This window comes from Ursus arctos, unplaced genomic scaffold (genome assembly GCF_023065955.2).
Source record: "Ursus arctos isolate Adak ecotype North America unplaced genomic scaffold, UrsArc2.0 scaffold_34, whole genome shotgun sequence".
In the NCBI taxonomy this organism is placed as follows: Eukaryota; Metazoa; Chordata; class Mammalia; order Carnivora; family Ursidae; genus Ursus; species Ursus arctos.
Window position 1 is genome coordinate 7,876,143 of NW_026623030.1, and position 26,446 is coordinate 7,902,588.

At 53.2% G+C, this 26,446-nt stretch overlaps 1 protein-coding gene across 2 annotated transcripts in view; it reads left to right on the plus strand.

Annotated features, from left to right (window-relative positions):
• The window catches only part of MYO18B (myosin XVIIIB), a 248,424-nt gene that overhangs the window by 12,992 nt on the left and 208,986 nt on the right, over positions 1–26,446 (plus strand). For both annotated transcript variants that reach the window (XM_057305965.1, XM_048221462.2), the window contains exons 2-10: positions 3,490–3,648; positions 7,763–9,040; positions 9,603–9,669; positions 10,463–10,575; positions 11,836–12,012; positions 16,305–16,503; positions 18,413–18,555; positions 19,381–19,481; positions 19,842–19,905. In XM_057305965.1, coding sequence (XP_057161948.1) covers positions 7,922–9,040; positions 9,603–9,669; positions 10,463–10,575; positions 11,836–12,012; positions 16,305–16,503; positions 18,413–18,555; positions 19,381–19,481; positions 19,842–19,905 — 1,983 coding nt within the window. In that variant the 5' untranslated portion in view covers positions 3,490–3,648; positions 7,763–7,921. The remainder of the gene's footprint in view (positions 1–3,489; positions 3,649–7,762; positions 9,041–9,602; positions 9,670–10,462; positions 10,576–11,835; positions 12,013–16,304; positions 16,504–18,412; positions 18,556–19,380; positions 19,482–19,841; positions 19,906–26,446) is intronic.

Consider the following 26,446-nt stretch of genomic DNA (forward strand, 5'->3'; position numbering starts at 1 on the left):
CAGAATTGATAGCTCGGTGGAGCTGTACTGGTCCCTAAGCACCCTTCTCGATGGATTCACAGTATTCCTTCAAGTTCGATGGGCTGGGATTGATCTGACCTTCTCTAGTTCCTGCGCCCCGGGGTCGAGTCTCTGGTTTGGTGCTACAAGGGACCCAGTGATAAAAGTTTCTGCTTTAGGATTACTTCCTCAAACTTGTTTTCCAGAAGAGGTCTTTCTAGGTCAAAAGTGATGGACTTTTGTCAAGACTCTCAATTTGATGCTGGGGGTGGTGGGGAGCGGATTGACTTGGGGGGCTCTTTTCTAATTCTTTTTCGTACATTGGGAACAGTGACAATAAATGAGCCCCCTTTATTAAAAAAGACTCTCGGTATGATGCTAGACATGATACATTGTTTCCCCCCAAAGCCCTGGGCCAATTAATAGTTTTGGTTCCTGTCCTTTCCTCATGCGTGTGGTCAAATCGTGGCACCAAATGGCTCCCGCACAAAAGAAAAACACGCTCATCTATGGTATTACAAGTCAGAACAGTGGTTGTCCTCTGGGGGACAGTGACTTAAGAAGGGGACATGAGGGAGGGTCGGGGGGCTGTAATGTTTTGTTTATTTTTACTTTTTTTTTTAGAGAGAGTGTTCAAGCAGGGGTAGGGGTGGGGTGGGGAGGGAGGGGCAAACAGGGTGAGAGAGAGAATCTCAGGCAGACTCCCCGCTGAGCACAATGTGGGCCTCGATCTCACGACCCATGAGATTGTGACTAGAGCTGGAACCAAGAGTCGGGACACTTGACCGCCTGAGTGGGTGCCCCTGTTTTGCTTATTCTTTTTTTTTTTTTTTTTTTGAGATTTTATTTATTTATGTGACAGAGAGACAGCCAGCGAGAGAGGAAACACAGCAGGGGAGAGGGAGAGGAAGAAGCAGGCTCCCAGCCGAGGAGCCCGATGTGGGGCTCGATCCCATAAGGCCAGGATCACGCCCTGAGCCGAAGGCAGACGCTTAACGACTGCGCTACCCAGGCGCCCCTTGCTTATTCTTGAATTGAGACGTGATTGCCATCCAGTGAATTACGTGTACAGCGGGGTGAATTTTTACACGTGATGCCCTTGTGGGGCCCTCTCCCAGATCAAGATAGAGAACGTTTCCATCACCCAGGAGGTTCCCTTTCCAGCCCAAAGCTAACAGCTCCTCCGACCTTCATCGCCATAGATTGGGTCTTCCCCATCTTGAACTTCTTATAAATGAAATAATACTTTTTTTCTTCATCAGGATGCTGGTTAAATAGATATGGTCTTCGGGTGAGAGCCACTGAGCTGTATACTTCTGTATTTTGTGGCATATATGATGTCTCAATGACAAGTCAAAGTGTGCGGACAAGGGGGAAAAGGATTTTGGGGCACTGGCCACTTGGCTCCCGGCAGCCTCCATGCTGACCGGGGTCCTCCCAGTGGGCTGTGCCCAGCTGTGTGACCTTGGTTCGTGGTGCTGGTGGGGGTGGGAGGAGGGCTGTGTCCAAGAGCTAACCTGTATTTCTCTTTTCTCCCTCACCTCCACCCATGTCTCCACCTGTCAGTCTCGTGTGCTGTGTGTGTCCATAAAGCCACATTTTGTGCTGTCCGGCAGAGGGCTCCGTGTCATCCCATCTCAGCCCTGACATCACCTCAGCATGGCCATCTCATCACGCCTCGCCCTTTGGGAGCAGAAGGAAAGTAACGTTCAGGGCTCAGGCTACAGCCGCAGGGCCGACTGCCAAGTCAGAAGACAAGTCAGAGCCTGGGTGGCCCAGGCTGTCCCCTCCTGCTTCATGCGGGGAGTCTGGCATCAGGGCCTCCCTGTGACGTGTCCAGGCTCCCCCTCCATTCCCCCCCCACCACCGCCCCGGCCAGCTCTGGTTAGCCACGGCCTCTCCAACCCGGTACATGACCTCCTTGAACTCCTCCCATGACCGCCAGGGCTCTTCCGTTTCCTCAGTAGGCGGTGGGGGAATGAGGGTAGACCAGCTGTCCTGTCTGGATTGTCATGGCGGCTCCAACGAGCACCAGGCTTGTGTGGGCGGCGGGGCAGAGACAGAGCTGTTGGCTGCCAGACTTCTGCCGTGGGGATGGGTTTCCGTGGTCCCTGCCTTCCGTCACCATGGAGAACTGGAAACGGGCCCTTCTTCCCAGTTATTCTTTTCCCTTTTGTATTTTCTCACAAGATACCACGAAGGGCTGTCTCTCTCTTTCTCTGATGCCTGCGATCTCCTTCACCGCACATCCCACCCTCGTGTAGGATTCGATGAATTGGAGGCTGAGGGGTGGGCTGGTTGAGAAGCTACTCTCTGGCTGCCTCCTGGGTGCCTCTGCCCCTCCCAGACTGCTCTGGGTGTGGCGTGGAGAAGGATGCTGCAGGAAGCCCAGGCTGACGCCTGCTGAGCGGGCCTTAAGCTTCACTCTGTCCTAGGACAATGGTTTTCAGTCCCCCTCCAGAGGGAGAGGCGTGGGGTCAACGGGAGCCCAGCCTCTCACGCTCCCTGCTTCTCTCTCCCTGGACAGAGGTCTACATCAACCAGCCTTAACCCCTGGCCTCTGCTCTGTCTCCTGGTCTTTCCTCTGTCCTTTGGATTCCCCTTCTTATCAGCTGGGCTGCAGAGATCAAATCTTCGCCAGCCACACATGAGGACTTTGAGAAGGAGCTTATTTTAACCAGCGTGAGGCTCTGCCACAGAAAGTGTTGTAGATTCCCCCCCCACCCCGGGCAGTCACAGTGATGCTGGTTAATGATACACCCCAGTTGTCAGGAGCAATGTCCCATTGCCCCAGTCCCCAGTTCCCGTTGTGGTCCAAGACGAGTCTTAATGAGTTACATGCCAACTCCAGCCAGCTTGGGCTGATGCCATGTTTCTGGTGTAAAATGCCAGCATCCAGCCTGCCAGTTTTAGGATCCAGTGTTGGGAAGGCCCTGGCTGCCCGGGTCCTGGTTTAATGACCATCAAGAAGCCACAGGCCTGGGTCAGCCGAGTGGGCTGTGGCCATAGGGCAGGATTTTTATAGAGACCATTCCTTACCCTCCCATGTTCCTGGCGTGTCGTAGGTGAGTAACTGACTAATCTGTTATTTTAACTGCAAGCCGAGGCAGAGAATGTGCGTGGTTCCCTGGGGTCCATCCCCTTTTGGAAAATGGAAAAGCTCCTTATGGACCAGGTCCTCCCAGAGTCTGTTCCATGCCAAGGAAGGGAACCAAGGGGCCAAACTCACATTATGAGGACACTGGGGCCGGGCAGAAATCCCACAGACAGGGTGGCCGCTGCTTCTTGTGCACTCCATTTCCACGTGCTGTCTCAAGGCATCCCAGAGCCCCTCCCAACCTCATCTGCTTCGCTTCAGCCTCTCATACATGCGTTTGGTCATGTATGTCCTCCTAGACCCCCTCCCGGGCTCCACTGCAAATGTGTCAAAGGTCCGCTTGCTTCCACTGGTTCATTCACTGAGCTTTCTCCTTTCTTCTGCAAAAACAGATTCGGGAGGAGGACAAGAGTCCTCCACCGTCTTCGCCCCCTCCCCTTTTCTCGGTCATCCCAGGGGGCTTCATTAAGCAACTGGTCCGGGAGACGGAGAAAGAGTCCAAGGAAGCAAGGCTGAGGAAAGAGGCAGGGCTCGCCTCTCCAGAACAAGAGGTAAGTGCCCCCCACCCCAGGAAGGGGACTGGGGTCCAGTCAACACCCACCGTCCTGTCCTCTGAGCCTCCCAAGTCAGTCGCCAGCTTGCCTTTGCTCCTACTGTCCCCAATTGGAGGAAGGTCCTTTCTTCAGCTGATCTACCGAACTCCTATGCCTCCTTCAAAACCCAGCTGAAATAGTACATCTCTGGACAGCTCCGCCATTGCCTTCTTTCTCTGATTCCCACAGCACCGTCTGCCTTAATGGTGGTTGGCATAGTTAAATATATGGCGGCCCTCCCGTAGAATGTGGCCCAGAGTGAGTGTTCAACAAATGTTTGTTTAATGAATGAATGAAGGGATACCAGCTGATGTGCAATTATGGGGATCTCTCTCACCCCTACTTTTGCAGAAAGAGGAGCCTGGATGTCAGCTAAAGATGTGGAGTTGGCTTACTTTACATGGAAAAGATATTCAGTGACGGGCTATGTTCCGTTGCTGGTGATTGGTGTATTGGTTGTTAAAATATCGAAACTTCTTCATACCAGAGGGCAAACAGGCGTGACCCCAGTTCCCCCCCGCTGCCCTGCCCATCGCCTTCCAGCTACTCCTCCCCTGAGTCCCTCAGAATGGCCACAAGCCAATAATTAAAGGGTTAGTGCTTGGTGCAAGTGGGGACTCCAGTACTCGGTTGCAGCCGGCATCCTTTCTGATTGGTCAGTGAGGCTAAATCCCCTAATCGTTCTGAATAGATCTGTGGGTTTGAGGCAGCCATTGGACAAGATTCAACCGCGGTGCTTTAAGGACTTGCAAATGCATCCCTGATGATGGCCAGTGCTGCCTCCTTCCTTTCCCCCAGCTCCTTAGCCAGGGAACCCCGGGCAAGATGATGGGGCTGGATGCCAGGCCCGTGGGCTGGGGTGTATCACTGTCAGAGAGACAGGGCACCTTCTCGTCTCTCCAGCGCCCCCCTCGCGGTGGAGCAAATACTGCAGTGATTGGGCTGAGCGATCTGGCACCCCCCTCCCCCTGCCCCGCCCCCGGGGCCTGGAGCTGGCTTGGGCCCAGCCACCAGCCTGGCTCTGCCTCCCACTCCTTCAGCTGTTGTTTGCCTGTCCAGTCCCCCATGTGCCCGCACCTGTCCAATTACAATGGCTTCACGGCATCCGAGAGGCTCTCTGGCAGCTGAATGGCGGCAACTGGTGAAACATCCCTGCCCAGTCCTTTGGGTGAGGATTACAAGGAAGATGGGCTCTGTCCCCACCTCGGCCCGAGCTGGGCATAAGTGGGGGCCAAAGTCAACCAGCAAAGACTGTGGTTAGGTCGTGATGCTATGGGAGCGTGGGCCGTTTATTACTAGACAAGGTTCGCTTTGCCGCTTACGGGCTCCCTTGAACTCCTCGGCAGCAATGGGGTGGATGGGATTATACCCACTTCTCAGAGGCGGAAACTGAGGTTTAGAGAGGTCAAGCGAGCTGCCTCGGGAAGGGCCAGGCTGGGGAGCAAGGAGGTCGTTGAGGCCACAGAGGCAGGAAAGCGTTCCACAAGGGTGCAGGTCGTGCTGGCGTTAAGAGGCAGAGCGGAGCACAGTATGGGGACAAACTGTCACCCCAGGGCCTAGGCAGACACTCAGAGCCAAGACGCAGGACAGACAGGCCTCAGACCACAACAGGTGTCTGGACCGTGGGCCAAGATGTTCCTGGGGCTGGAGCACGGCGGTCTCGGGACATGTTTCTGTGAGGCCGCGAGCCCTGGCTGGTTCTTGTCAATTTAATTTTCTTGTCCCAACCAGTAAATAACTGGATTCTCTCCTTATCCCAGCACAACTGGTTCCCCAGCACAAGGTCCTTGTGTAATCCTTGCAAGGAGCCATTAGACTCTGTCACCAGTTTGCAGGGAGGTCAAATGAGGCTCAGAGAGGTGACTTGGTTTTCTGAGGGCCAGGCGGCCAGTGAGAGACAGGGAGAGGCTGGAACAACACTGAGGCAGAAAGAGACCCGTATCGAAGGTCAGGAGAGCTCTGTGTGGTCCAGGCCTCGGTTTGCTCATCTGTAAAATGGACATATGTGAGTTGCCTCTTGGCCTCAGTGATTCTAGAGACACCTTCTCCCCCATATACTGAGAAGGCCGCAGAGCAGACTGGGGGCTTTGGTGACTAAGAAAATCCAAAGGAAGAGAGTCCATGGGTGGAAATGAGGGAGGGGAGCGTTGCTTAACTTGTTTGGCTCAAATCCATGTTACTGTCCCCACTATGGTGGTTTGGTTAAAAATAAGGCACTGACTCACTTTTCAAAATTGTATAGGCAGGGGTGATGTTTGCCAAGTGCGGCCAATCCCCTTTCCAAGGCGAGTCCTTCTTGGCCCCGGTCAGACCAACCCACTAGGCTGTGGGCCCTGGAGCAGGGTTTCTCAGTCCTGGCTACACAGGGGAATCACCTGGAAGGGGAGCCCACCAACCCAGGCCAACTCCCTCCAGTTCTCTGGGACTGCGACCAGAGCATCAGAATTTCTGTAAAGCTCCCAGAAGATTCTGGTGAGTCCTGGCGACAAGTAAGGCTGTGAATATGCATCAGAGAAAGGCACTGAGGCTAGAGTCACAGAGGCCCGCCGGACTGTACGTTCGACTTTGTCTTTTGGAGCACCTGATAGCCTTGCGTTCACTTCCTTATCTGTAGAATGGCGGTGGAGGGCTGGGGGGTGAGGGACAGCCCAGAACGCTCTTCACTGGGTTCTCACGGGGGTTAAGTAGGATACGATGGTGATGTAGGACCGTTTGCGAGAGGGATGTAGGTGATGGCTATTACCATCACCATCGTCACAAAGCTGTAGCTAGGGACCGTACCCTCGAGGCGTCCACCACCTGGACCGGGACAGAGACACATACCGAAGCTCGCATGGACGCAGTCCGTGATCATCGCGGCAGACGGCCCACCAGCTCGGTGCCCTGGGGCCTCTGGGGTGCGTGAAACGCATCCGGACTGAGGGCTGCAGGCGGAGATTTGTGGGGGGATGGCACTGGAGCTGGGTATAGAGAGATGAGTGGAGCAAGGGCCGGTGAAGAGGGAGAGAGCATTCCAGCCAGCGAGCTACCGGGAACAGAAGCGTGGAAGCAGAGAAGCGTCAGGTGTGGTGGGAGCTGCCTCCATGTGGCTCAGGCATGGGGACACGCAGGGACAATAAGACCAGAATGGAGGGTGGCGACTTCTCAATGAGGGCTTTGAGTGGCGGGGGATGGTATTGAATGATTTTCCCGTAGGCTACAGGCCGCTGCCAAAATCTTCTGATCAGATTTAAAACGACTGGCAGCAAATGGAAGGGACAGCAGTTTAGATGATGACAACGGCCCAGGTGGGTGCGGAGCTGGGCTTGGGAAGGGAGACACAGGTGTGAAGCCAGGCAGGGTGGAACCAACATGATCCTGGGGCAGCTTTGGGTGCAAGAGGAGGGTGAGAACCCCAGACTCCCCAGGACTAGGTGTGTGGGAGGCCAGCATCAGCAGGGTCCCTGATGGCAGAACCCAGACAAGGGCAGGCGGGGAAGCCAAGCATCAGGGCGGACCTGGCCCCGCTGGCGCCGTGAGCAGTTCTAGCCACAGCCAGCCTGGTTTGAGGACAGAACCCTGGGTGGGACTGACACCACAAGGCAGCAGAAGGACCGGGGACAGGAGCCCCCAGGGAGTGTTGTAGCAAAGATGTCCCCACCAGGCAGTGTGGGAGGACCTACGCTGTGCTGGGCTCAGTTTCCCATATTATCATGAATCTTAATGCTCACCCTGAGAGGTGGGCCATGGTGATCCTCATTTTATTGATAAAGAAACAGGCTCAGAGAGGGCAAGTAATTTACCTAAGGCCACACAGCTAGCGAATGGCAGAGTGAGGAGCTGAACTTGGGTCTGTCGGGCTCCGAAGTCTACTCTCCTTCCACTGTGTCACGTGGTCTTGAGATGGGGGCCAAGATCCAGGGTGTTGGGATTTTGCTTGATGCTGGGCACGGCGCCTGTCAGATCTTGCAGGTGCTTGAGGCTCTTTGGATGGGTGAAGGCTGGATGGACAAAAGAATGAGAGAGTGAGTGAGCAAATGGCAAAGCTCTCTGGTCAGCAAGCAGCTAAGTGTGGTTGCGGTCTCTCTTCTAGACCCCAGAAATTTCCACTAGCCAACCCAAGAGCGATTCCAGCAGTAACACCAAATCGGGACCCCAGCAAATTTGCCAAGGCAACCAGTCAAGCTCTCCGCAGAACTCAAACATTCCAGGCAAGGAGAGTGCTGGGGCCGGCCCCACAGACCCCGTGCTGATGACCAGCATTAATGGTGAGAAGCCCCAGGAATCCGGCCCCAGTGGGACACCGGCCAAAAAACCCCTGCCCTTCAAGAGAGGTGTGAGGAGGGGTGACGTGTTGCTGATGGTGGCCAAGCTGGACCTGGACTCAGCCAAGCCGGAGCAGAGGACCCAGCCCCATGACGCCCCCTCCTGCAAGGCCCCACCCCCAGCCACAGACCCTGGAGGGGAGAAAAAGGGGGGGACTCCAGGGACTCCTCGTGGCCCCCAGGCCAGCACTAAGGACACAGCCCCAAAGGCTGAGAAGACTCAGACTGAGGGTGTTGGGGACCCAGGAACAGTGCTACCGACAAAACAAGGTGCAGGGGGGAAAGGGGGTGGGGCTCCCCAGACCAAAGGGCTGAAAGGGGGTGAGCTCCAGAGCAGAGAGGGGCCAGGCGAAGGGGGGCGGCAGGAGACAGCAGAGAAGGGGGGCAGGGACCCCCCCAACAAGATGGCAAAGGGGAATCTCTCCAAGGATGTGGGTGAAGGGAAGTGGGCTGGGGTCCAACTCCAGGTGAGAAAGTGGGGAGGTTCCCTGGGCAGAAGGAGCAAGTGGGACGGTCCCCAGAGTAAGAAGGACAAAGAAGGTACGCTTGCAAGTAAGGCAGAGAAGTCAGAGGAAACGCAGGTCAAGGCGGAGAAGGTGAGCAAAGGGCAGGGGAAGCCCGGGCAGGTGGGGGAAGCTCCTGGGCAGGTAGAGAGAACAGGGGAGCCTCCGAGTGTGCCTGGAAAGGCAGCTGAGCCCCAGGCTAAGTTAGGCAAGGAAGGGCAACCTCAGGGTGAGTCTGGGGAGGCAGGTAAAGCTGGGGGGAAGACAGAGAAGGGCTGTAAAGTCCCTGAGGAAGTGGGTGCACGCAGGGAGAGCCCAGCGACTGCTGGGAAGGAGAGCCAGCCAGAGAGCAGAGGGCAGGAAGCCGGGGAGCCCCTCACGGGAGCAGATGATGGGGCCGGGGTCCTGGAGATGGAGCTGGAAGGACCCAGACCACCTGCTCTGGAGAGCCAGGCAGAAAGGCCTCAGACTCGGAAGGAGAGTGAAGAGGGGCCACCCCTGCTGGAGGGGAGCAAAGGAGGAGAGACGGAAGACTCAGATCAGGTGAGGGGCTGCAGCTCCGGGAGTGGGGAGGGGCAAGGGGGACCCTCCAGAGAGAGCCTGATCGGGAAGACTTGCCCCTGGGGATGAATAAAGCAGGATAGGAGATGGGGAGGGAATTGGAGAGGGATGCCCAGCTCAGAAGATGGGATGGCACTTTGTCCTCAATATACTGGGGTCTTGAGGCCCCCCCACTGCCCCTGTCCCGGGGCAGGATTGTCCACAGCGTCAGGGAGGTCCCAAGAACGGGAGGTGTCCTCTCATGCATGGTTCAGCTTGCTCGCTGTGTCACGTGCTAGTTCTCAAACTTGCATAAATAGTGGATTGCTCAAAATGCAGATCCCTGGGCCCCACGTTGGCGCCTCCATTCCAAAGGCCAACAGTGGGGCCAAGGCAACTACATGCAGATAAGCACCCCCCTCCTTGCTCTCCCTTGGGGAAATTCTGACTTCAGTGGCCCCAGATCACACTGTGAGAAACTCCTATGTAAAGGGTTCACTGCGGACACGGGGTGGGGGGGCAGGCGGTGTCCTCTTGGTCTGACTTATGTGATCTTTGCTCTCAGGCTCCTGAGGACAGGTGGTACGAGGCAGAGAAAGTCTGGCTGGTTCAGAAGGATGGATTTACTCTTGGTAATTAGGGATGTTAGCACCTGAGTAGGGGAGGGTCTAAGTATTTTCTTCTCACGCCCACTCTGCTGCAAGATCTGTTTGCCAGATTACAGTGGGGGGCGGGGGGGGCGGCGGGGGAGGGGGAGGGGCAAGGAGAGCTGAGTCTAGGGTGGGAGTCAGTGGCTTTTGGATCGGGAAGAGTTGATTGTTTGACCCATGGCAGCTGGTCTACTGGGGACTGTTTCCAAAGGCAATTACGCCTTGGTAATTAATTATTTAACGATGTCATTAATGCGCCAAGCATTGCTTGGCTCCTACAGTATTCCTCGAGGAAATGAAGCATCGTGCATATGGGCAAATAGATTTCATCTCACGAGCCCGCTTTTGTCCATTAGTTGTGACCACACTCTATTGAGAAGCAATTATGAGTCCCTGTCAGAACGCAGCTGGGAAGAGTGATTGATTAGTGATGTCTGCCACGGGCCCTGGAAGGGGAGGTGGCAGCACGTGTGGCATTATCTGCCATCCCGGGTCTAAATGTGAGACAGGTCAGCACACCCAACCATCAGGGTCCTTACCCTGTGCCTGGCACCGCGCCAGATGTTGAAAGGCCAAGGTGAGTCAGACCCAGCTTCAGTCCTCAGAAGGTTTGGGGTCACAATTCAGAACCCTCCATGTGAGCAGGCCCCAAGGGGAGACAGTGCTGCCCCTTTCTGACCTGAACCAGGACCCCTCTTTAAGTTCCCTGGTCTGGCCACTGGGCTTAGAGCCTATCTTCTCTCTCTCTCTCTCTCTCTCTCGGGGCTGTCACCAGCAACTGTGCTGAAGCCAGATGAGGGGACAGCCGACCTGCCGGCAGGAAGGGTACGACTTTGCATCGATGCTGACAAAAGCATCACCGAGGTCGATGAGGAGCATATTCACAGGGTGAGCCCTCTGTCTCCCTCCGTCTCCCTCCCTGCCTGCTCCACACCTTCTCTCCCCACCCCTGCAAGAGAGGTCCTTGTACCCGACTGCACATACTGGAGGGTGTTGTAAGGAAGACCATCATTGAACTCATTGCTCTGTTGGTAGTATATCGTCAGGGGGTCATTGTTCTATCCCAGCGTTCTCTTTGTGAGGATGCATGGACAGACCTGTGTGTCAGAACGGGGAGTTCTGCTTGCTCCAAGAAGGTGATGGCTTTTCATTTTATGGACCATGCAAATCGTGCTACAGAGCCTATTTCCCTTTTCACCCTGGCTGCCAGGGAACTCAGAGCCATATTTGCAGCTTGCTGTTAACTATAGCTTAGGTTTCAATGGCTTATTATTTAGGGTATTAACTTTTCTTTTGGTTGATAAGCCCATGTATGTTTTGCATAATTTTTGTAGTATGCAGTAAATCTTTTTGAGATTTAGAGACTAATGATGGGGAGAAAAGGGTCCTGGTGGGCCTCATTCATCATTCCTCCTTCTCTACCCTCTGCTGGCCCCAGGCCCTCTACTCTTGCTGGCGTTCAGAGTTTGTAGCGGGCCCGTGTCCTTAACAAAAAGGCTGACCCATGAGGAGCCCAGGCTTGACCCAAACCCCAGAGCATTGGGCACAGAAAACTCTTTGCAGCTGGAAAGAATAGTAGGAAACCTTTTAGAATGGACGCCCCAAGGAGAAGCTGCAATCATCCCTGCTTGTGGAAGAGTCTGGGCTTATTTCCAAGGGATCAATGCATGATGGCTTATCAGAGAAATGGGGCTGTTTGGCCGCTGGCCTTCATCCCCGAGTGTCCCAGAACACCCACAGGGCTCCCTGGCAAGACCCAGAGAGGGGGCATCAGGCACGGACACTTGCTCACTCTGGAACACCACCCTTCTTGTGGTGTTTGAGACACGGGAGGCTCTCTGAATTTTGCTGTGTCTCTCCGGAGCATCTCCCCTCCTGGGGCAGTGAGGGCAGGAAGGAGGGCCGGCACGAGGAGACAGGTGGCTCTCAGGATGCCTGAAGGGCAAAGGAGAGGGGTGTCCTTATTTCATTTGTAGGGTTTGCTGTTTCTCTCTCTCCAGAGTCCTCGCTTTCTGTCCTGGTCTGCGGCAAACAGCTCTCCAGGGACGGGGTCCCCGGGGCTCTGTGTGTGTGTGTGTGTGTGTGTGTGTGTGTGTGTAGGGGTGGTGATACGGAGGCCAGAAGACAACTTTGTGTGATGCTTCACAGGCCAACCCCCCTGAGCTGGACCAGGCTGAGGACCTGGCCTCCCTGGTCAGTGTCAACGAATCGAGCGTCCTGAACACGCTTCTACACCGCTACCGGGAGCAGCTGCCCCACACCTTCAAGGGGCCAGACCTGATCGTCCTCCAGCCCCCGGGGCCCCCAGCGCCCTCTGCAGGCAAGGTGAGCGGGATCATGGGGCCAGGGCCAGGTGGGGTCCCCTCTGCATCTCAGGAGAGAGCAGGCCAGCCAGAGCCCCCTGCAAACCTGTCTGTGAGTAGCATCCTGCCAGACAGAAGATTGGAGGCATGGTGGGCATCGAGGACCGCCTGAGCCCCTCTCGGTAGAGGGGAACGGTGAGTCACGGCTGGAAACAACGGGGGCATTATAGACTCTAATAATGACAGAAGATACTGAACGAGTATCAGCTCTGTGCCAGGCCCTGCTTCCAGCACCTTTACATAGTATGTCAGCTACCGCTCACGCACACCTGAAACGATAGGACTTCACCAGCTGCCTGCGGCCCGCGAGCTCTGCGGGGCCAGCCCTCAAGCTCAGCAAGGAGGAGAGCTGGGGTAAAACTCAGGCCGCCAGCCCTTCTGTGCTCCGAACCCCACGCTGCACATTCGAGAGTTCCAGACACCCACATAAATCAGGAACCAGAAGCTCGATTCTGCTTTTACTTATTTCCCCCCCTGCAAAGTATAGAAATGGCCTGTGTTTGGCAAGACGGTCACAGCAAAGGCAAGCTCTTAGCGCCCCCTTGTGGCAACGCCTGCAACCACACCCAAGCCACCTGAGCCCGATCCCCTCTTGGTCCCCCCTCCTCCCCCAGCTGTTGCTAGAGATACTGAAGGGAGAGTCTCCTGGATGCCGGGCATGGGGGAAAAGAGCAGGGAAGAAGACAGAGAAATCTGCCCTTGTGGGGCTTGCATTCTCGAGGGGGAAGGCAGGCCCCCGCTAACAAAGACAACAGTGGGTAGGGCCGCTGAGTTTCAGGGAGGAGACAGTGGAGAGGCTGGGACCAGCGGGGACTGGGTCACAGCAGTCTTACACGTGGCCAGAAGGATTCCAGCGTCTGCCCTGAGCGTGGTGCCAGCTTCCGGGGTCTTCGGCAGAGACGGGAGACGGTCTGCTGTGTGCTATCGAAGGCTCCCCTCTGCTGCTGGGTGGAGGGTAGATGGAGGTGGGATGACGCGTGGGTAGGACGCTCGCTGGAGGTCTTACCTGGGCGCGGTGGTGAAGACTTCACGGTTGGGGAAGGCACAAGCCTCTGGCACAGCCGCTAATGCCCCCTGGGTGCCTTGGAAAGATCATGACCTCTCTTTGGCCTTGTTGTTCTCATCTGTTAATTGGGCATGAAAAGCTGCATCTTGCTTCCAGGTGTACCATGAGACAAATCTATCCATAGCCCCCAAATGATGCTAAATTGTATTAAAAAGGGGGGGGCAGTGGATCTGAGCCTCCCTCCAAGACTCCTTTTCTCCAGGACACACTACCCCACCCCATCAGGTGTTCCCCAGCCCTGCCCCGCCCAGCCTGGCTGTCTGCGGGCCTGCGCACGCTCCCCTCCCTTGCTGTGAGGGCTATGCTTCTCCTCGTGCAGCCCCAGGCCTCCGAGCCTTCTAAGAAGCTGCGTGGTTCCTCTTGCTCCTTAGAAGCCCCTGGGAGATTTCGCACAGGCCCCTACAGTGAGCCAGATTCTCGCCAACCGTTCTGGACTGAGGCATCCATTGTAGAGCCTGGGCCAAGAAGCCAGAGAGTGGGAGCAGGTGTGAGAACACACTCTGTAAGGAGGAGTTTGAGTTAGGCGACGCTCCAGGCCCCTGTAACCCTGGGATGGGGGCAGGGACCCCTCAAAGCGTCCAGCTTCCCCAAGCCGAACCCGAAACCCCCTTCTAGGCTTTGGCTGAGTCACAGCTGGTTCCTCAAATGGCCACCAGATGGGAGCACAGACCTGCGGGGAGCCTGGGCCTGGGGCCACCTTGAACATGGGCTTGGGGAACCGGGGGCGCGGCTGGGGGCCTCTCTCACTGGGGGCGGCCGGGGGCTGAGTGTGTGCCTGGGGGTGTAGGGGTGCGTGGGGGTGAGCGTGGGGGTGAATGTGTGCCGTGTAGACGGGTACAGCTCTGTGTCACCGTGGCCTCTACCACTGCTGGGCGTCTGTGCCCGCGAGCACGCCTGTGTGCCAGCGCGCCAGGCACGTGACCACGTGTGCACCCGTATGTGTCCACGGGGCCTGGATTAGGAGGAGTCTCCCTTTGCCCTTCCAACCCCCCCCCCCCGAGGGGGCTGACAGGTGGGACAGCCTGTGCCCTGAACTTCAGCATTCCCAGAGTGCGAGGTGGCTTTGGGGCTCAGACTCCAGAACCCTCTGCCTGCTGCGTGCCTGAAGGCCGTGTCCAGCCAGTGCGGGTCCTGCTGAGCCCCATGTTTTGTGTCAGGACAGCAACTCATTATTGTGTCTGGGTGTCTTGGGTAGGGAAGACCAGCAGAGGATTGGGGGCGGCCCGCAGCCCCGGGCGGAAGGTCCAGGCGAGGGGAAGAGCCGCCACACTGGGGTTTGCACCCCTGCCTTGCTAAGGCAGTGGAGAGGGCAGATGGGGACTTGCTGGGCCCCGTGGTCGCCTACTTGTCACGCCAGGCTTTGGATGTCCTCCTCCAGCTGGCCCGCTGCGCTGCCCATTTTGGTGCCTTCCCGCTGGCCACTCTGCCTCCCGCCGGCCTCTTCCCTTCTGCCCCAAGCCACGCTCAGCAGACTTCTGTCAAGGTCACCAGTGGTTTCCATGCTGCCAAACACATTGCCAAATGCTCAAGTCTCTGGTTTCCTCTTACTTGTCCCCCAGGAGCATTTGGCATGGCCAAGCCCCCCTCCTCCTGCAGACGCTCCCTTCCTGAGCTCCAGGGCGCCGCTGTCCTGGTTTTCCTTCTGTCCCGCGGGCCCTCCTCTTTAGCCTCCTTACCTGACTGGTCTCCCTGACCTCCCCAAGGCCCGTGCCAGTCCCCACACCGCTTGTCTCCTCCTCTTTAAACACCCACTTAGGAAGGCTCATGCCTTTAAAACGTTTCCCATGAGATCTAGTTTAATTCTTTGTTTTGTTTCTCATCTGTCTCTTCCCAGCAGAGAGCAAGCTCCGCAGGGCCGAGCTGTTCTAAGTCAGATTTATTAAGGCATAATTTACATACGGTTCGAGTCAACCTTTCTAGCCGGCGGTCCTGTAAGTTTTGGACACACGCGTGTCGTGTGTAACCAACTTCTCCATCAGTTACAGGACCGTTCCCAGTTCTCTGGACCCGTTATCGTCACCCTCCGCTCCCATGTCCTCTTGTCCCTAGAGTTGGGCCTTTTCTCAAAGTCACATAAATGGAACGGTGCAGCCGGTCACCTTTGAATTGGCTTCTTCTAATTCCCACGACGCATTTCACACTCGCCCGTGTTACTGCAGCCGCTGGCCCGTGGTTCTTCTCTCGTGTGCGTGCCCTGGCCTGGCCACTCACCGGGTGACCAGTTGTCCCAGTCTCTCCGGAATGGAGGGGTTTTCCGGGACAGGGGACTTTCGGGGCCCAAACCTTGGGGCCCAAACCTCGATGGCTGCTTACTTTGATTTACTCGTTAAAAGGCACTTGGGTTGTTTCTAGTTTCCGGTAATTTCGAATATATATTCAATAAAACCGGGGCCATTGAGGGTTTTTGGTGAACATACATGGTCATTTCTCTTGGGTTAAATACTTAAGAATGGGACTGCTGGGTCGGATGATGGGCGTATATCTCACTCTTTCCCAGAGTGACCGTCTCATTTTCGCCTTCCTACCGGCATTGTATGAGAATTCCAGTTACCCTGTATCTTCACCAGAACTTGGTAGTGGGTGTTAAAAAATTTTTAAACTTTTTTTTTAGCCCTTCCTTATGGTGGGTAGGGATTTCCTTTACCCGTTTTGCATGGCGCCGTGCCCCCCATGCCGGGAACAGTGCCTGCCACATAGTAGACTCTCAATATATATTTTTTTAATTGAATGAAGAGTAAATGATCGGCTGAATCAATGGCTGAATGGAGTGGAGGACCTCAGGTATTGCCTAAAACTGTTATGGCAACTACAGGGCATGCGTACCACCAGCTACCCCATGCCTCCTTCCCTTTCCGTGGCAGACATCACTAATCGATCTTGCCATTTTATCCAGCTGCCTCATTCCAGGCAAGTACTATCCAATAATGAGCTAATGCCTTTCTAAGAGGAGACCCAGACTCAGAATAGGCTCAAAGGCCGCCAAAGGACTCACAGGGAGTCAGGGGCAGGACTTGACCCCAAGGCTGGGCTTTTGCCAGTAAAATTCAAGACTCCTCTGACAAGGCTGGGGTAGGATGACAGGCAGGGACATGGCTCTGGGCTCAAGGCTGGGGTGGGGCACTGTCTTGGAATGCTCCCTGGGCACCGGCTGGGGTGGGAAGACTGATGCTTAAGATATCTTCCTGCAGGTGCCGTCGGGCCGCCGGGATGGCCTGCCAGCCCACCCTGGCTCCCTGGCACAGCGGGCATACTGGGCGCTACTGAGCCAGCGGAGAGACCAGAGCATTGTGGCCCTGGGCCGCAGTGGCTCTGGGAAAACCACCTGCTGTGAGCAGGTCCTGGAGCACCTGGTGGCAATGGCGGGCAGCGTGGATGGCAGGGTCTCAGGTACAGCAGTCTCCAGGTGACACATGTTGGGGGTGGGTTGGTGTGGAGGGTGGGGAGAGTTGGAGGGGGTGCTGAGTTGCTCCTCCTTATGTCCATTCAGCTAGCATTCACTGAGCACCGTACTTGCTTCTGGGGAGGGCTACCTGTGGTCCTTTGGACACCCTTGTGCAAATTAGAAAAACGTACTCCTTCCTCAAGATATTCACAGCCATCTGTAGGACAATCGTCATACACTGACATTGTTAGAACTGAACGCTTGCCTGCCATGTGCTGGGAAATCATCCTAATAAATATGCAAACTTATGATTGTATGATATAAACAATGTGCCCCTTAGAAAAGGTGTTCTTGTGCAGTGCACAACCTGCTCAACTGTACAGAGGACCCAATAAGTAAAGACAGAAGGGCAGGGCCTATGCTCATGAGGAATTGACAGCCAGAAGGGAAACTGAGCTTCATATATGTTCCAAACTTGAATGCTCTGCACAAAGTGCTGGCAGAGCTGTTTAGGAGAGAGGCAGGGGAAGCCCAGAGGAGAAGGGAGTGGGGGTTTCCTTGAGGAAACAATGTTTCAGCTAGGCTTTAAAGAGAGTGTACCAATTAATAATTATTATTATTATAATATTAATAATAACCATAGTAAACATTGGCTGTGGACCTACGTGCCAGGCCCTATTCCAAGTATATTAACTTATTTATTATTTAAAGCAGCTTTATAAGATAGTATTCTTCGACTATTACAGATGAGGCCATTAAGACTCAGAGAGGTTGACTAGCTTGCCCAAGGTCACACAGCTAATACATCCTGGAGCTGAGAGTCAAACCCAGACATTCTGGCTCCCGAGCCCGTGTCCTCAATGTTTCTTTCATTGTTGCACCCCTAAGGAGCCTTTTTAGACATTTCCCCCCAATCCTCCCCTACCACGAAACGTCAATGCCGCAGGTATACCATGATTTCTTCATGCAGTGTAGGCATATCTGTGCTTTATACGGTAGAAAGTAAAATTCTCCCCACCTGCAAGAATCAGCATTTGCTCTCTTGGGGGCAATCTTCTCTCTGCTGAGACTACATGGCCCAGGCCATGTTGCTTTTCTAGTCATCACAATTATCATACTGGCCACGCCACCTTTGGAGCAGGTCCTAAACACTTCACTTTAAATTAAAATCTTTTAGTCCTTGTGACAGCCACATGATGGAGGTACTGTGTTATCCCCATCTTCGGATGGGGTATCAGAGGCATAGAGAGGTTGATTTGCCCCAAATTAGGTAACTAGCAAAGGCAGAGCCCATATTCAAATCCCCTTAACCACCGTGTCTGCTGCAGCACTGGGGTGATTCCAAAGCTACACTGATCACCGACTCTTCACCTGACCCATATTAGGGGCTGGGGATAAAACGGGGAGAGGCGCCAGTCTTGGCTCTCTCAAGATGTGGTTCTGCTGTGAGTGCGTGTGTTGGAGGGTGGGAGTCAGGATAGGCTGTATCTAGGTGCCTGGCACAGTGCCTAGTGCATAGTAGGTGCCCCATAAATAGTTGTGGAGAGACTGCAAGGCTTTTCAAGGCTGCTGTTACCCTGTGAGCTCCCTCGGAGCAGGTCTGAGAATGTTCATGCCCTGCACTCCTGCATCAGGCCCAGGAGGCCCCTGTCATCAGACTGTATCTATCCTGGCCCTGCGTGTCTCCCCTTCTTGATTTAGTCTTGCTCCCCTGCATCCTGTTTGCAGTACTCAGTCAGGGTAGGAGTGAAATGTGGTTTAGTGCTGAGCTGGGGAGATGGTGGGGAGCCTGCTGGGGCTTGGGGCCAGATGGGCCTGGACTGCTGCAGCTGCCAGTGGGGAAGGTGGTCCTGTGAGAGGCGGGGGTGGCAGCTCCTGGGCCATGGGTGACACCCTGCCCCATGCCTTCAACAGTGGAGAAGATCCGAGCTACCTTCACCGTCCTCCGGGCTTTTGGCTCCGTGTCCACCGGCCACAGCTGCAATGCCACCCGTGTTGCCATGGTGATGTCGCTGGACTTCAATGCCACGGGGCGAGTCACGGCCGCTCAGCTCCAGGTGGGTGTTCTGGGCGGGACGGGAGCGGAGGGCCCTTGGTGCTGCAGTGTCCCCAGTCCCACTCAGCAGAGGCCACGCCTCTACCTGGGACCCTGGAATGTATCTCAATGGTTTTGGCTCTCCCAGCTGTGGCCACCTCCTCCCCACCTCGCTCAGCACCCCGGAGCATTGCTGGCCTGTGTGCACCTCCGAATGTCGCAGGGATGAAATATTTATGGGTAAATATATAACTCAGCCTCTCATTAGCTGGGTCTTAAAAGCGTAAGCTGAAATTAAACAGACACTCGCCAGCCTTCTGCGGCCCCGCCGCATGTAACCAACACATGGCCTGTTTGTTCCTGTCTCCACGATCGCCCGTGCCGCTCCCCTTTCCACCTCAAACATGCTGTTTGAGCAGAAAATAGGATTAGGTTATCAGAAGGGTGGTTCGTATGCTGAGCTGGGATAATATCCAGACTCCAAGAAAACTCGTCGGTGCCAAATAAGTCCCTTTTCTGTCCTGGCCCTGCAATTCCCCCATTAATCACCACTTGGGTCAAGTTAGTACGCTTCTGTTAAATATGAGTATGTTGGAGAGTGGCTCTGTTTAATTGTTATTACTTTTGGATGCTTTCATCGGAACGCGTCTATGGCAGTAGTCGAGTCCCTGGATGGGCTCTGAATCAGTGGGATAAAGGACCACGCAGGTTCCATACGGAGGTGCCCGATGGAGTGCGGACCTGAGCTGTTGCCCCCAAGAGTGCATTGGGGCAGAGGGGCACCCTGATGGGGCTGCCGGCAGGTGTACCTCAAGGGCCAACCACGTCCTGTCTGTTCCCGTTGCAGACGATGCTTTTGGAGAAGAGCCGCGTGGCCCGGCAGCCGGAAGGGGAAGGCAATTTCGAGGTTTTCTCGCAGATGCTAGCGGGGTTGGACCTGGATCTCAGGTGAGTGACAGAGCCGGCGTCTTTGAACTTAGCAGACGGCAAGGACTCATTCAGGTCGACTGCTCAGATATGACCCTGGAGCACGTTCACACAGCTGATCAGCAGAGGACCTGGAGTTAGCATCTGCTCCCCTGGGTGTATGGAGTTTATGATTCTTCATGCCAGGGTTTCCTGGCACTTAGGAAGGGCCACGGAAGGGCAGGGAGTTCAGAATATTCCAGAAACGGGAGTAGGGACTGGGGCAGGCTTTGGGGCCATCGGGGCCATGGTGGGAGCCCTCTGCCATGAGGACCATACGCTCTGCCAGTCCTCTGGTGTGGGCAGCCCCTCCCTGACTTCTAGTCCCTTCTCTGCTTCCAGGACGGAGCTGCACCTGCACCAGCTGGCAGACAGCAGCTCCTTCGGCCTGGGCGTATGGCCTAAGGTAAGGAGGAGGTCCTCCTGGGGGGTGTGAGGGTGTCTGTGTCCCCCTGGCCAGGATGAGAGCCTGATGGAGGGGTTTCCTGCGTGACTCTTCTCCTTTGCTGGTGGGGTACGTGGTTGGCAAGGATTGGTCGTGTGGGGGATGCAAGGGTTGCCTTTGCGGGGGCCTGGGCTGGTAGGGTAACTGGGACTTGTACACATAAGGGGAACCAGGAGGTGGTATACAGAGAGGTAAGCACGCAGGCTCTGGGCTCAAACCTTGGCTCTGACACTTATCAGATACATGACCACAGACCCAACCTCTCTGAACACTTGTCTCCTCTTCGGTCAAATAATGCGAATGGTAGTCTCTGCCTCATTGGGTCGGGGTGAGGGGTAAACTAAACGATGAACGTGAAGTGTGGCGCACAGGGCTTGGCCTAGATCTATCAACCAGGGACTCTTAGTAAATATTATTGGTGATTCGCATGGGTAGGGGCAGTCAGAGACAGCTTCCTGGAAATGGGCTCTGTGAGCTGGACTTGGAGAGATGGTAGCCACTTGTTTAAAAAAGCCAGGTGTTGACTTGTTTATTCTTTTATTCATTTGTTTATATCTTAACAATTGTTTTATGAGTCACCCCCAACCCCACTATACCTACCACCAGCTTCCATGCTAGGCCTGGACTAAGTGCTGGGATTATGGCCTCTATTCATGAATTTTTACTCTATCCGGAGAGATGGATGCCAGTATTAATGCAGTCGTGTGAGATACGAATATGCCAGATGTTGGCTGATATGCTGTGGGCACCAGAGGGTGGTTGAAAGAGCTACTTGGTCTCAGTCAGAGAAGGCTTTTTAGCTCCAGGGACATTTGACAGGGTTTTGAGGGATGAATAGGAGTTCACCATGGAAGGGAGGTTAGATAATTTCCACGCCAAAGCCTTTTTAACAAAGATACAATCTGGGAAATAAATAGTGCTGGAATAATGGGGGAATCCTCATGTCAAAAATGGATTTCAATCCATAACCTCACACCATACTCAGATGTGAACAGAGAATGGATTATAGGCCCAAATGTAAAACTTAAAGCCATACAATTTCTAGAACAAAATAAGGGGAAAATTTACCTGGCTTTGTTTTGGGCAAAGGTTTCTTAGATATGCCACCAAATACACAGTCCATAAGAAGACAAACAGAAAAATTGTATTTCATCAAAATGAAGAACTTCTGTTCTTTGAAAGATACTGTTAATATGAAAATACAAGCCACGAACTGGGAAACAATATTTTCAAATCACGTATCTGAGAAAGTATTTGAATCCGGAATATGATAGATGACTGTCTAAACACATAGGTACAACCTGACAAAAAAAGACGGGCAAAAGATTTCAACATACATTTTGCCAAAGAAGACGCATGGATGGTCGATAATGCGCGTGAATATAGGCTGCACATCGCTAGTCATTAAAGGAATTCAAACTGAAGCCATGATACGTTACCACTGCACAATCACGAGAATGTCTGCATTTATACGATCGACCATACCAAGTGCTGGCGACAATTTGGGGCAGCCGGGACTCTCCCACGGTCCTGGAGGGGCTGTAGAAAGTACAACTATTTGGGAAAAGAGTCTCTTAAGAGAGAAAACCTACATTTTCTGCATGATACGCTAGTGTTCTCTTAGGTATTTTTTTTTAAAGATTTTATTTATTTATTTGACAGAGATAGAGACAGCCAGCAAGAGAGGGAACACAAGCAGGGGGAGTGGGAGAGGAAGAAGCAGGCTCACAGCGGAAGAGCCTGATGTGGGGCTCGATCCCATAACGCTGGGATCACGCCCTGAGCCGAAGGCAGACGCCTAACCGCTCTGCCACCCAGGTGCCCCTCTCTTAGGTATTTATACAGGAAAATGCAAGTGCATGTCCAGACAAAGGTTTTGATGTGACAGTTCTCGGCAATTTTATTCGTAACAGCCCAAACCTAGCAATGTCTAATAAACGGTGAGTGGCTGTTGGATATCGATGAAGATTGTATATGAGTCAGCCATAAAAATCAATGAGCAACTGGCATATCCAAGAACAGGACGGCTCTCAAAATAACTACGCCGAGTGAGAAATCTCCAATGAGGGATGCCTGGGTGGTTCAGTGGGTTAAGCCTCTGCCTTCGGCTCAGGTCATGATCCCAGGGTCGTGGGATCGAGTCCTGCATAGGACTCCTTGCTCGGCGGGGAGTCTGCGTCTCCCTCTGCCTGCTGCTCCCCTTGCTTGTGCTCTCTCGCTCTCATGAATAAGTGGATAAAATCTTAAAAAAAAAAAAAAGAAAGAAAAGAAAAATCTCTGATGAAAGAGACAATAACTGTATGTGAAACTCTATAAATAGCAGACTGACCAACAGTGACAGAAGATAGGGCAGTGGTTGCCTGGGCATTGGGTGGGGACAGGAGGAGGGGAGAAAGGATGATAAAAGGGAACTTTTGGGGGGTGATGGATATGTTCATTGTCTTTATTATGGGTGATAATTTCATGCGTATCAGATTATACCTTTTAAAGATGAGAAGTTTATCCTTTGTCAATTACACTTTAAGGAAGCTGTCTACACACACACACACACACACACACACACACACACACACTGCTGGGTACTCTCCACAGAATTACGGATTCAGCAGGTCTGGGGCAGGGCCTTGGAATCTGCATTCCTCACAAGTTCCCAAGTGATGCTTCTGCGGCTGGTCGGGGGAACCCCCGCCCCCCAAGAACCAGGGACACAGAGCTGATTTCTCAGTAGCAGTAAGAAGATGCAGCCATTCCATCTTTAAATTCCGGGGGCTGATCCATTCTTCTTCCAACACCCCGTTTCGCTGGCAGGCATCCACAGTATGGTTTTCTTCCAGACCCTTTCTCCCCATGACTGGGGAACTGTTAGAAGCCCAGACCTTGACCGTGACCGCACAGGATGAGAGGTTATCCCAGCGCTGGGCTTTCCGGTTTGCGTTAATGAATTTTGGCCAACTGTGTCCATCTGAGTGCACGAGAGGATTGTTTTTGAGGGGACCAGCCCCAGCCTGGTCCTCGTGGGCTCTCCCCAGCCTGACTTTTTGTTAACAGTCTGCACACAGGAACGGGTCACAGTGGGAATCCGTGTCAGGAAGGCTTTTGAAGTAGATTTCTTTTTTTGTGTGTTCCTGGGGGGTGTTTTCTTTAGACCAGTTGATTTGTGGGAACTGGTAGGGTGTTCCTTTGTTCTCTCTCCGCGCCCTGGCAGGTACCCAGGGAAACTTTCCTCGGTGTTCTAAGAACAAAAATAAAGTCTGAAAGCTCACTGCTCTTTGATCCCAGCCTGGGCTCGTTTTTCTGGGGCTGGGTGGTCCCAGGACTGACTCAGTAAGGGCATTTGGTGGTCAGGAAATACCCCCCAAGAACGGGAGTTGCTAAGTACAAGCCCCCCAAGTTGCCAGATTGAGAGCACAGAAATACAGGATGCCCAGAACCTCATCTTGTAACGGATCTAATGTACAGCATGGTGACTATCGTTCATAATCGTGTTTATGGCATACGTCAAGTTTTCTAGGAGAGTGGATCTTAAGTGTTCTCACCACACACAAAAAATGGTAACTGTGTGAAGTGACGGGTGTCTGCAATCATTTCAGAACGTGCACATATATCAAATCATCACATTGTCGTACACCAAAAATATACAATTTTTATCTGTCAATTATAATTCAGTAAAACTAAAAAAAAAAAAAAAACCCTGCAGGATGCCCAGTTAAATTTGAACTTCAGATAAACATAGAATAATTTTTTTAGTATAATTATGCCCCTAATCCTGCATGGGCAGGCCTGGAGGGTTGGAGTCATATCAGAGAAGGCTGCCTGGAGGAGGTGAGCCCGAGAGTGAAGTTGGACAGGGGCAGTGAGGCCAGCATTCCTGCTCCACCAGATATTACAGGGAAATGTACTAAACCATTACTCATCGTTTATCAGAGATTCAAATTGAACTACATGTCCTGCATTTCATCTGGCAATTCTTTAGCTCAATTCATTCCTGGCTGAGCTTTCTTCCGCCTCCTCCTTAGCCAGTCCCGCTGACTCCGATCGGTTCTGCCCTGACTTCATCTGTAGACTGTGGCTTTCACTGCTCCCTGAGCCTGAGAATTCACTGATGACCGTGGTTAAGAAATGGGTCCTGGAGTCTGATAAATCCAGGTTCAAATTCCAGGACCAGATGGGTGGCCTTAAGCAGGGTGACTTCAATTCCCTGGGCCTCAGTTTCCTCAAAGGTAAAGCTGGGATGCTAATAGTCCCCCTTGCTCCCAAGTTAAATGAGATGAAACCCATCAAGTACTTAGACACTCAGTTTGGACACACAGGGTCAGGTGGGTGGGACAAAGCCTCAGGAGCCCACGAGGCCCCCAGTTCAGCCCCCTTGGCAGTACACACCTTGTTTTTTGTCTCGTTGGGCTTATCTCTGTCCTCTAGTTTATATTTTTAATATAACATTTGTTTTTAGGGGCGCCTGGCTGGCTCAGTTAGTGGATCACGTGACTCTTGATCTCAGGGTCATGCGTTTGAGCCCCACGTTGGGTGTAGAGATTACTTTAAAAAATATATATATATATATACACACACACACACATATATATAAAGAGAATATATATACATAATATATATACAACCATATACTATATATAATATATATAACATTAATTTTTTCAAAATTAATTAATGTACACTTCCTGTGAAAAAATTAGAAAAAAGCATACAGGCAAAACCGAAATGATCTCACATACACTCACACAAAAGCATAGGCGCCCATAACTTCGCCATCCGGAGACATCCATTGGTAACACGTTTATAGATCTGCTCTCAGCGTTTTTTCTATGAATATTTTATATAGTTCATAACAGACTGGATGTCATGAAAACTTTCACAAACAATATCTTTAATGACCAGACAGACGTTCCGAGGGGAGTCAGGATTCCCCGAACTGTTTCCCTCATGTTGTCCATTTAATGAAAAGGTTCTAAACCCTTTCTGTAGTTCTTAATAATGAGATAATAAATATCTTTGTGCATCTCGGGGTCATGAGTTTGAGCCCTGTGTTGGGTGTAGAGATCACTTTAAAAAAAAAATATATATACATATATATATATGTATATATTTTTTGTTGTTGTCGTTGTTCTTAATAGCCTGGGCCTCTGTGCCAATATCACTGTTCCCCGCTTCCCAGCCCCCTGACCAGGGAGAGACCTCCTGTTATACGTGTGTGTGATCTCGTTGATAACAATCTGTCATCGTGTTTTTTGCTTATTCTCTGTCTCCCCACCATCCTAAGGTCCAAGAAGTTGGGGGTCTTCACTGCTTGTGTATTTTACGAGGCCTAGCACTGAGCCAGGCACATGGTAATAATAAACGTTTGTTGAGTGAATAAATGAACGAGCAGACCCCACTTCCCACAACTTGGCTAATCGCATCTTTTCAATTTTCTGAATTTTGCAGAACTGTATCAGTTGCACTTTAATGTATCCCGCTGTGTCTTCAAAGGCATTTCCTGGGGGCTTTGGGGACCTCATGTCTCTCTTTGGATCCATTGCCTGTGTCCTGGGAGCTGAGTTGTTTGCGGGGAATCACAGAGGAGCTCGGAGAAGGGAATCCGAGAGTTTGGGGCTCTGCTTCCTCAGCCGGCAGGGCCTCTGGGGTCCTCCGATGTGGGATTAGTGGCCAGGTGGGCCTGGTGCAGGGGGTGGATAAACTCTGCCTCGCCGTCCATGACTCTGATTCGGGGACACTAACTGGCAGCTCGTTGACATTGACTCTTCAGTGGATATTTATTGATCTCGTGTCCCAGGCACTGGCACAGAGATAACCCAGCTGGGTCTCTGTCATGAAGAACTCACGGTTTTGGAGGCGGGTGGGGGCTGGCAATGGCCACAGTAGCAGATCATTTGAAGCCAGAATGACAGGTGCTTGAACGAGAGGTGTGTGTCGGCTGAGGCCAGGCTGGGAGGGGTAGAGGCGTATCAAGGAAGGTTGCCCGGAGGAGGTAAGCATGAGCTGGTCTGGTGGTGCACTGAGTGAGTTGGACAGGGGCAGTGAGGCCAGCATCCCTGCTCCACTGAGCGCCCGATGCAAAGGGGAAGACGGAGCATGGCTGCAGAGCCCAGGATGAGGCGCGGGGCCGTCAGCTGGAGCAGGGCCCCGGGGTTGGAAGCGCGGAGCCCCGCAGGCTGGTGCGAGGCCCCGGTGGCCGCCTCCGCTCACTGACTGTCAGTCCCAGCTCCTGGTCCCTGCCCTGTGGCCTTGCTGCCTGCCACTTTCCGCTTTTAAATGGGACTTATTTCAGATCTGCCAGGCACCGGGACTCATTTGAAATCACAAAGCTTTCATATTATTTTCTTCTTCTCTATAATTTATTTTTCTGCAACCTAGCCTGATTTTTTTTTTTTAAAAGTGCCCAGCAGCAGTGATAATAATAATAATCCTTGCCTCCCAGCAGTTTGCTTCTGGCTGTTACCTTCCAGGCTTTGGTCCAAGGGATGTTTATTTTTTATAAGCCAGTTGT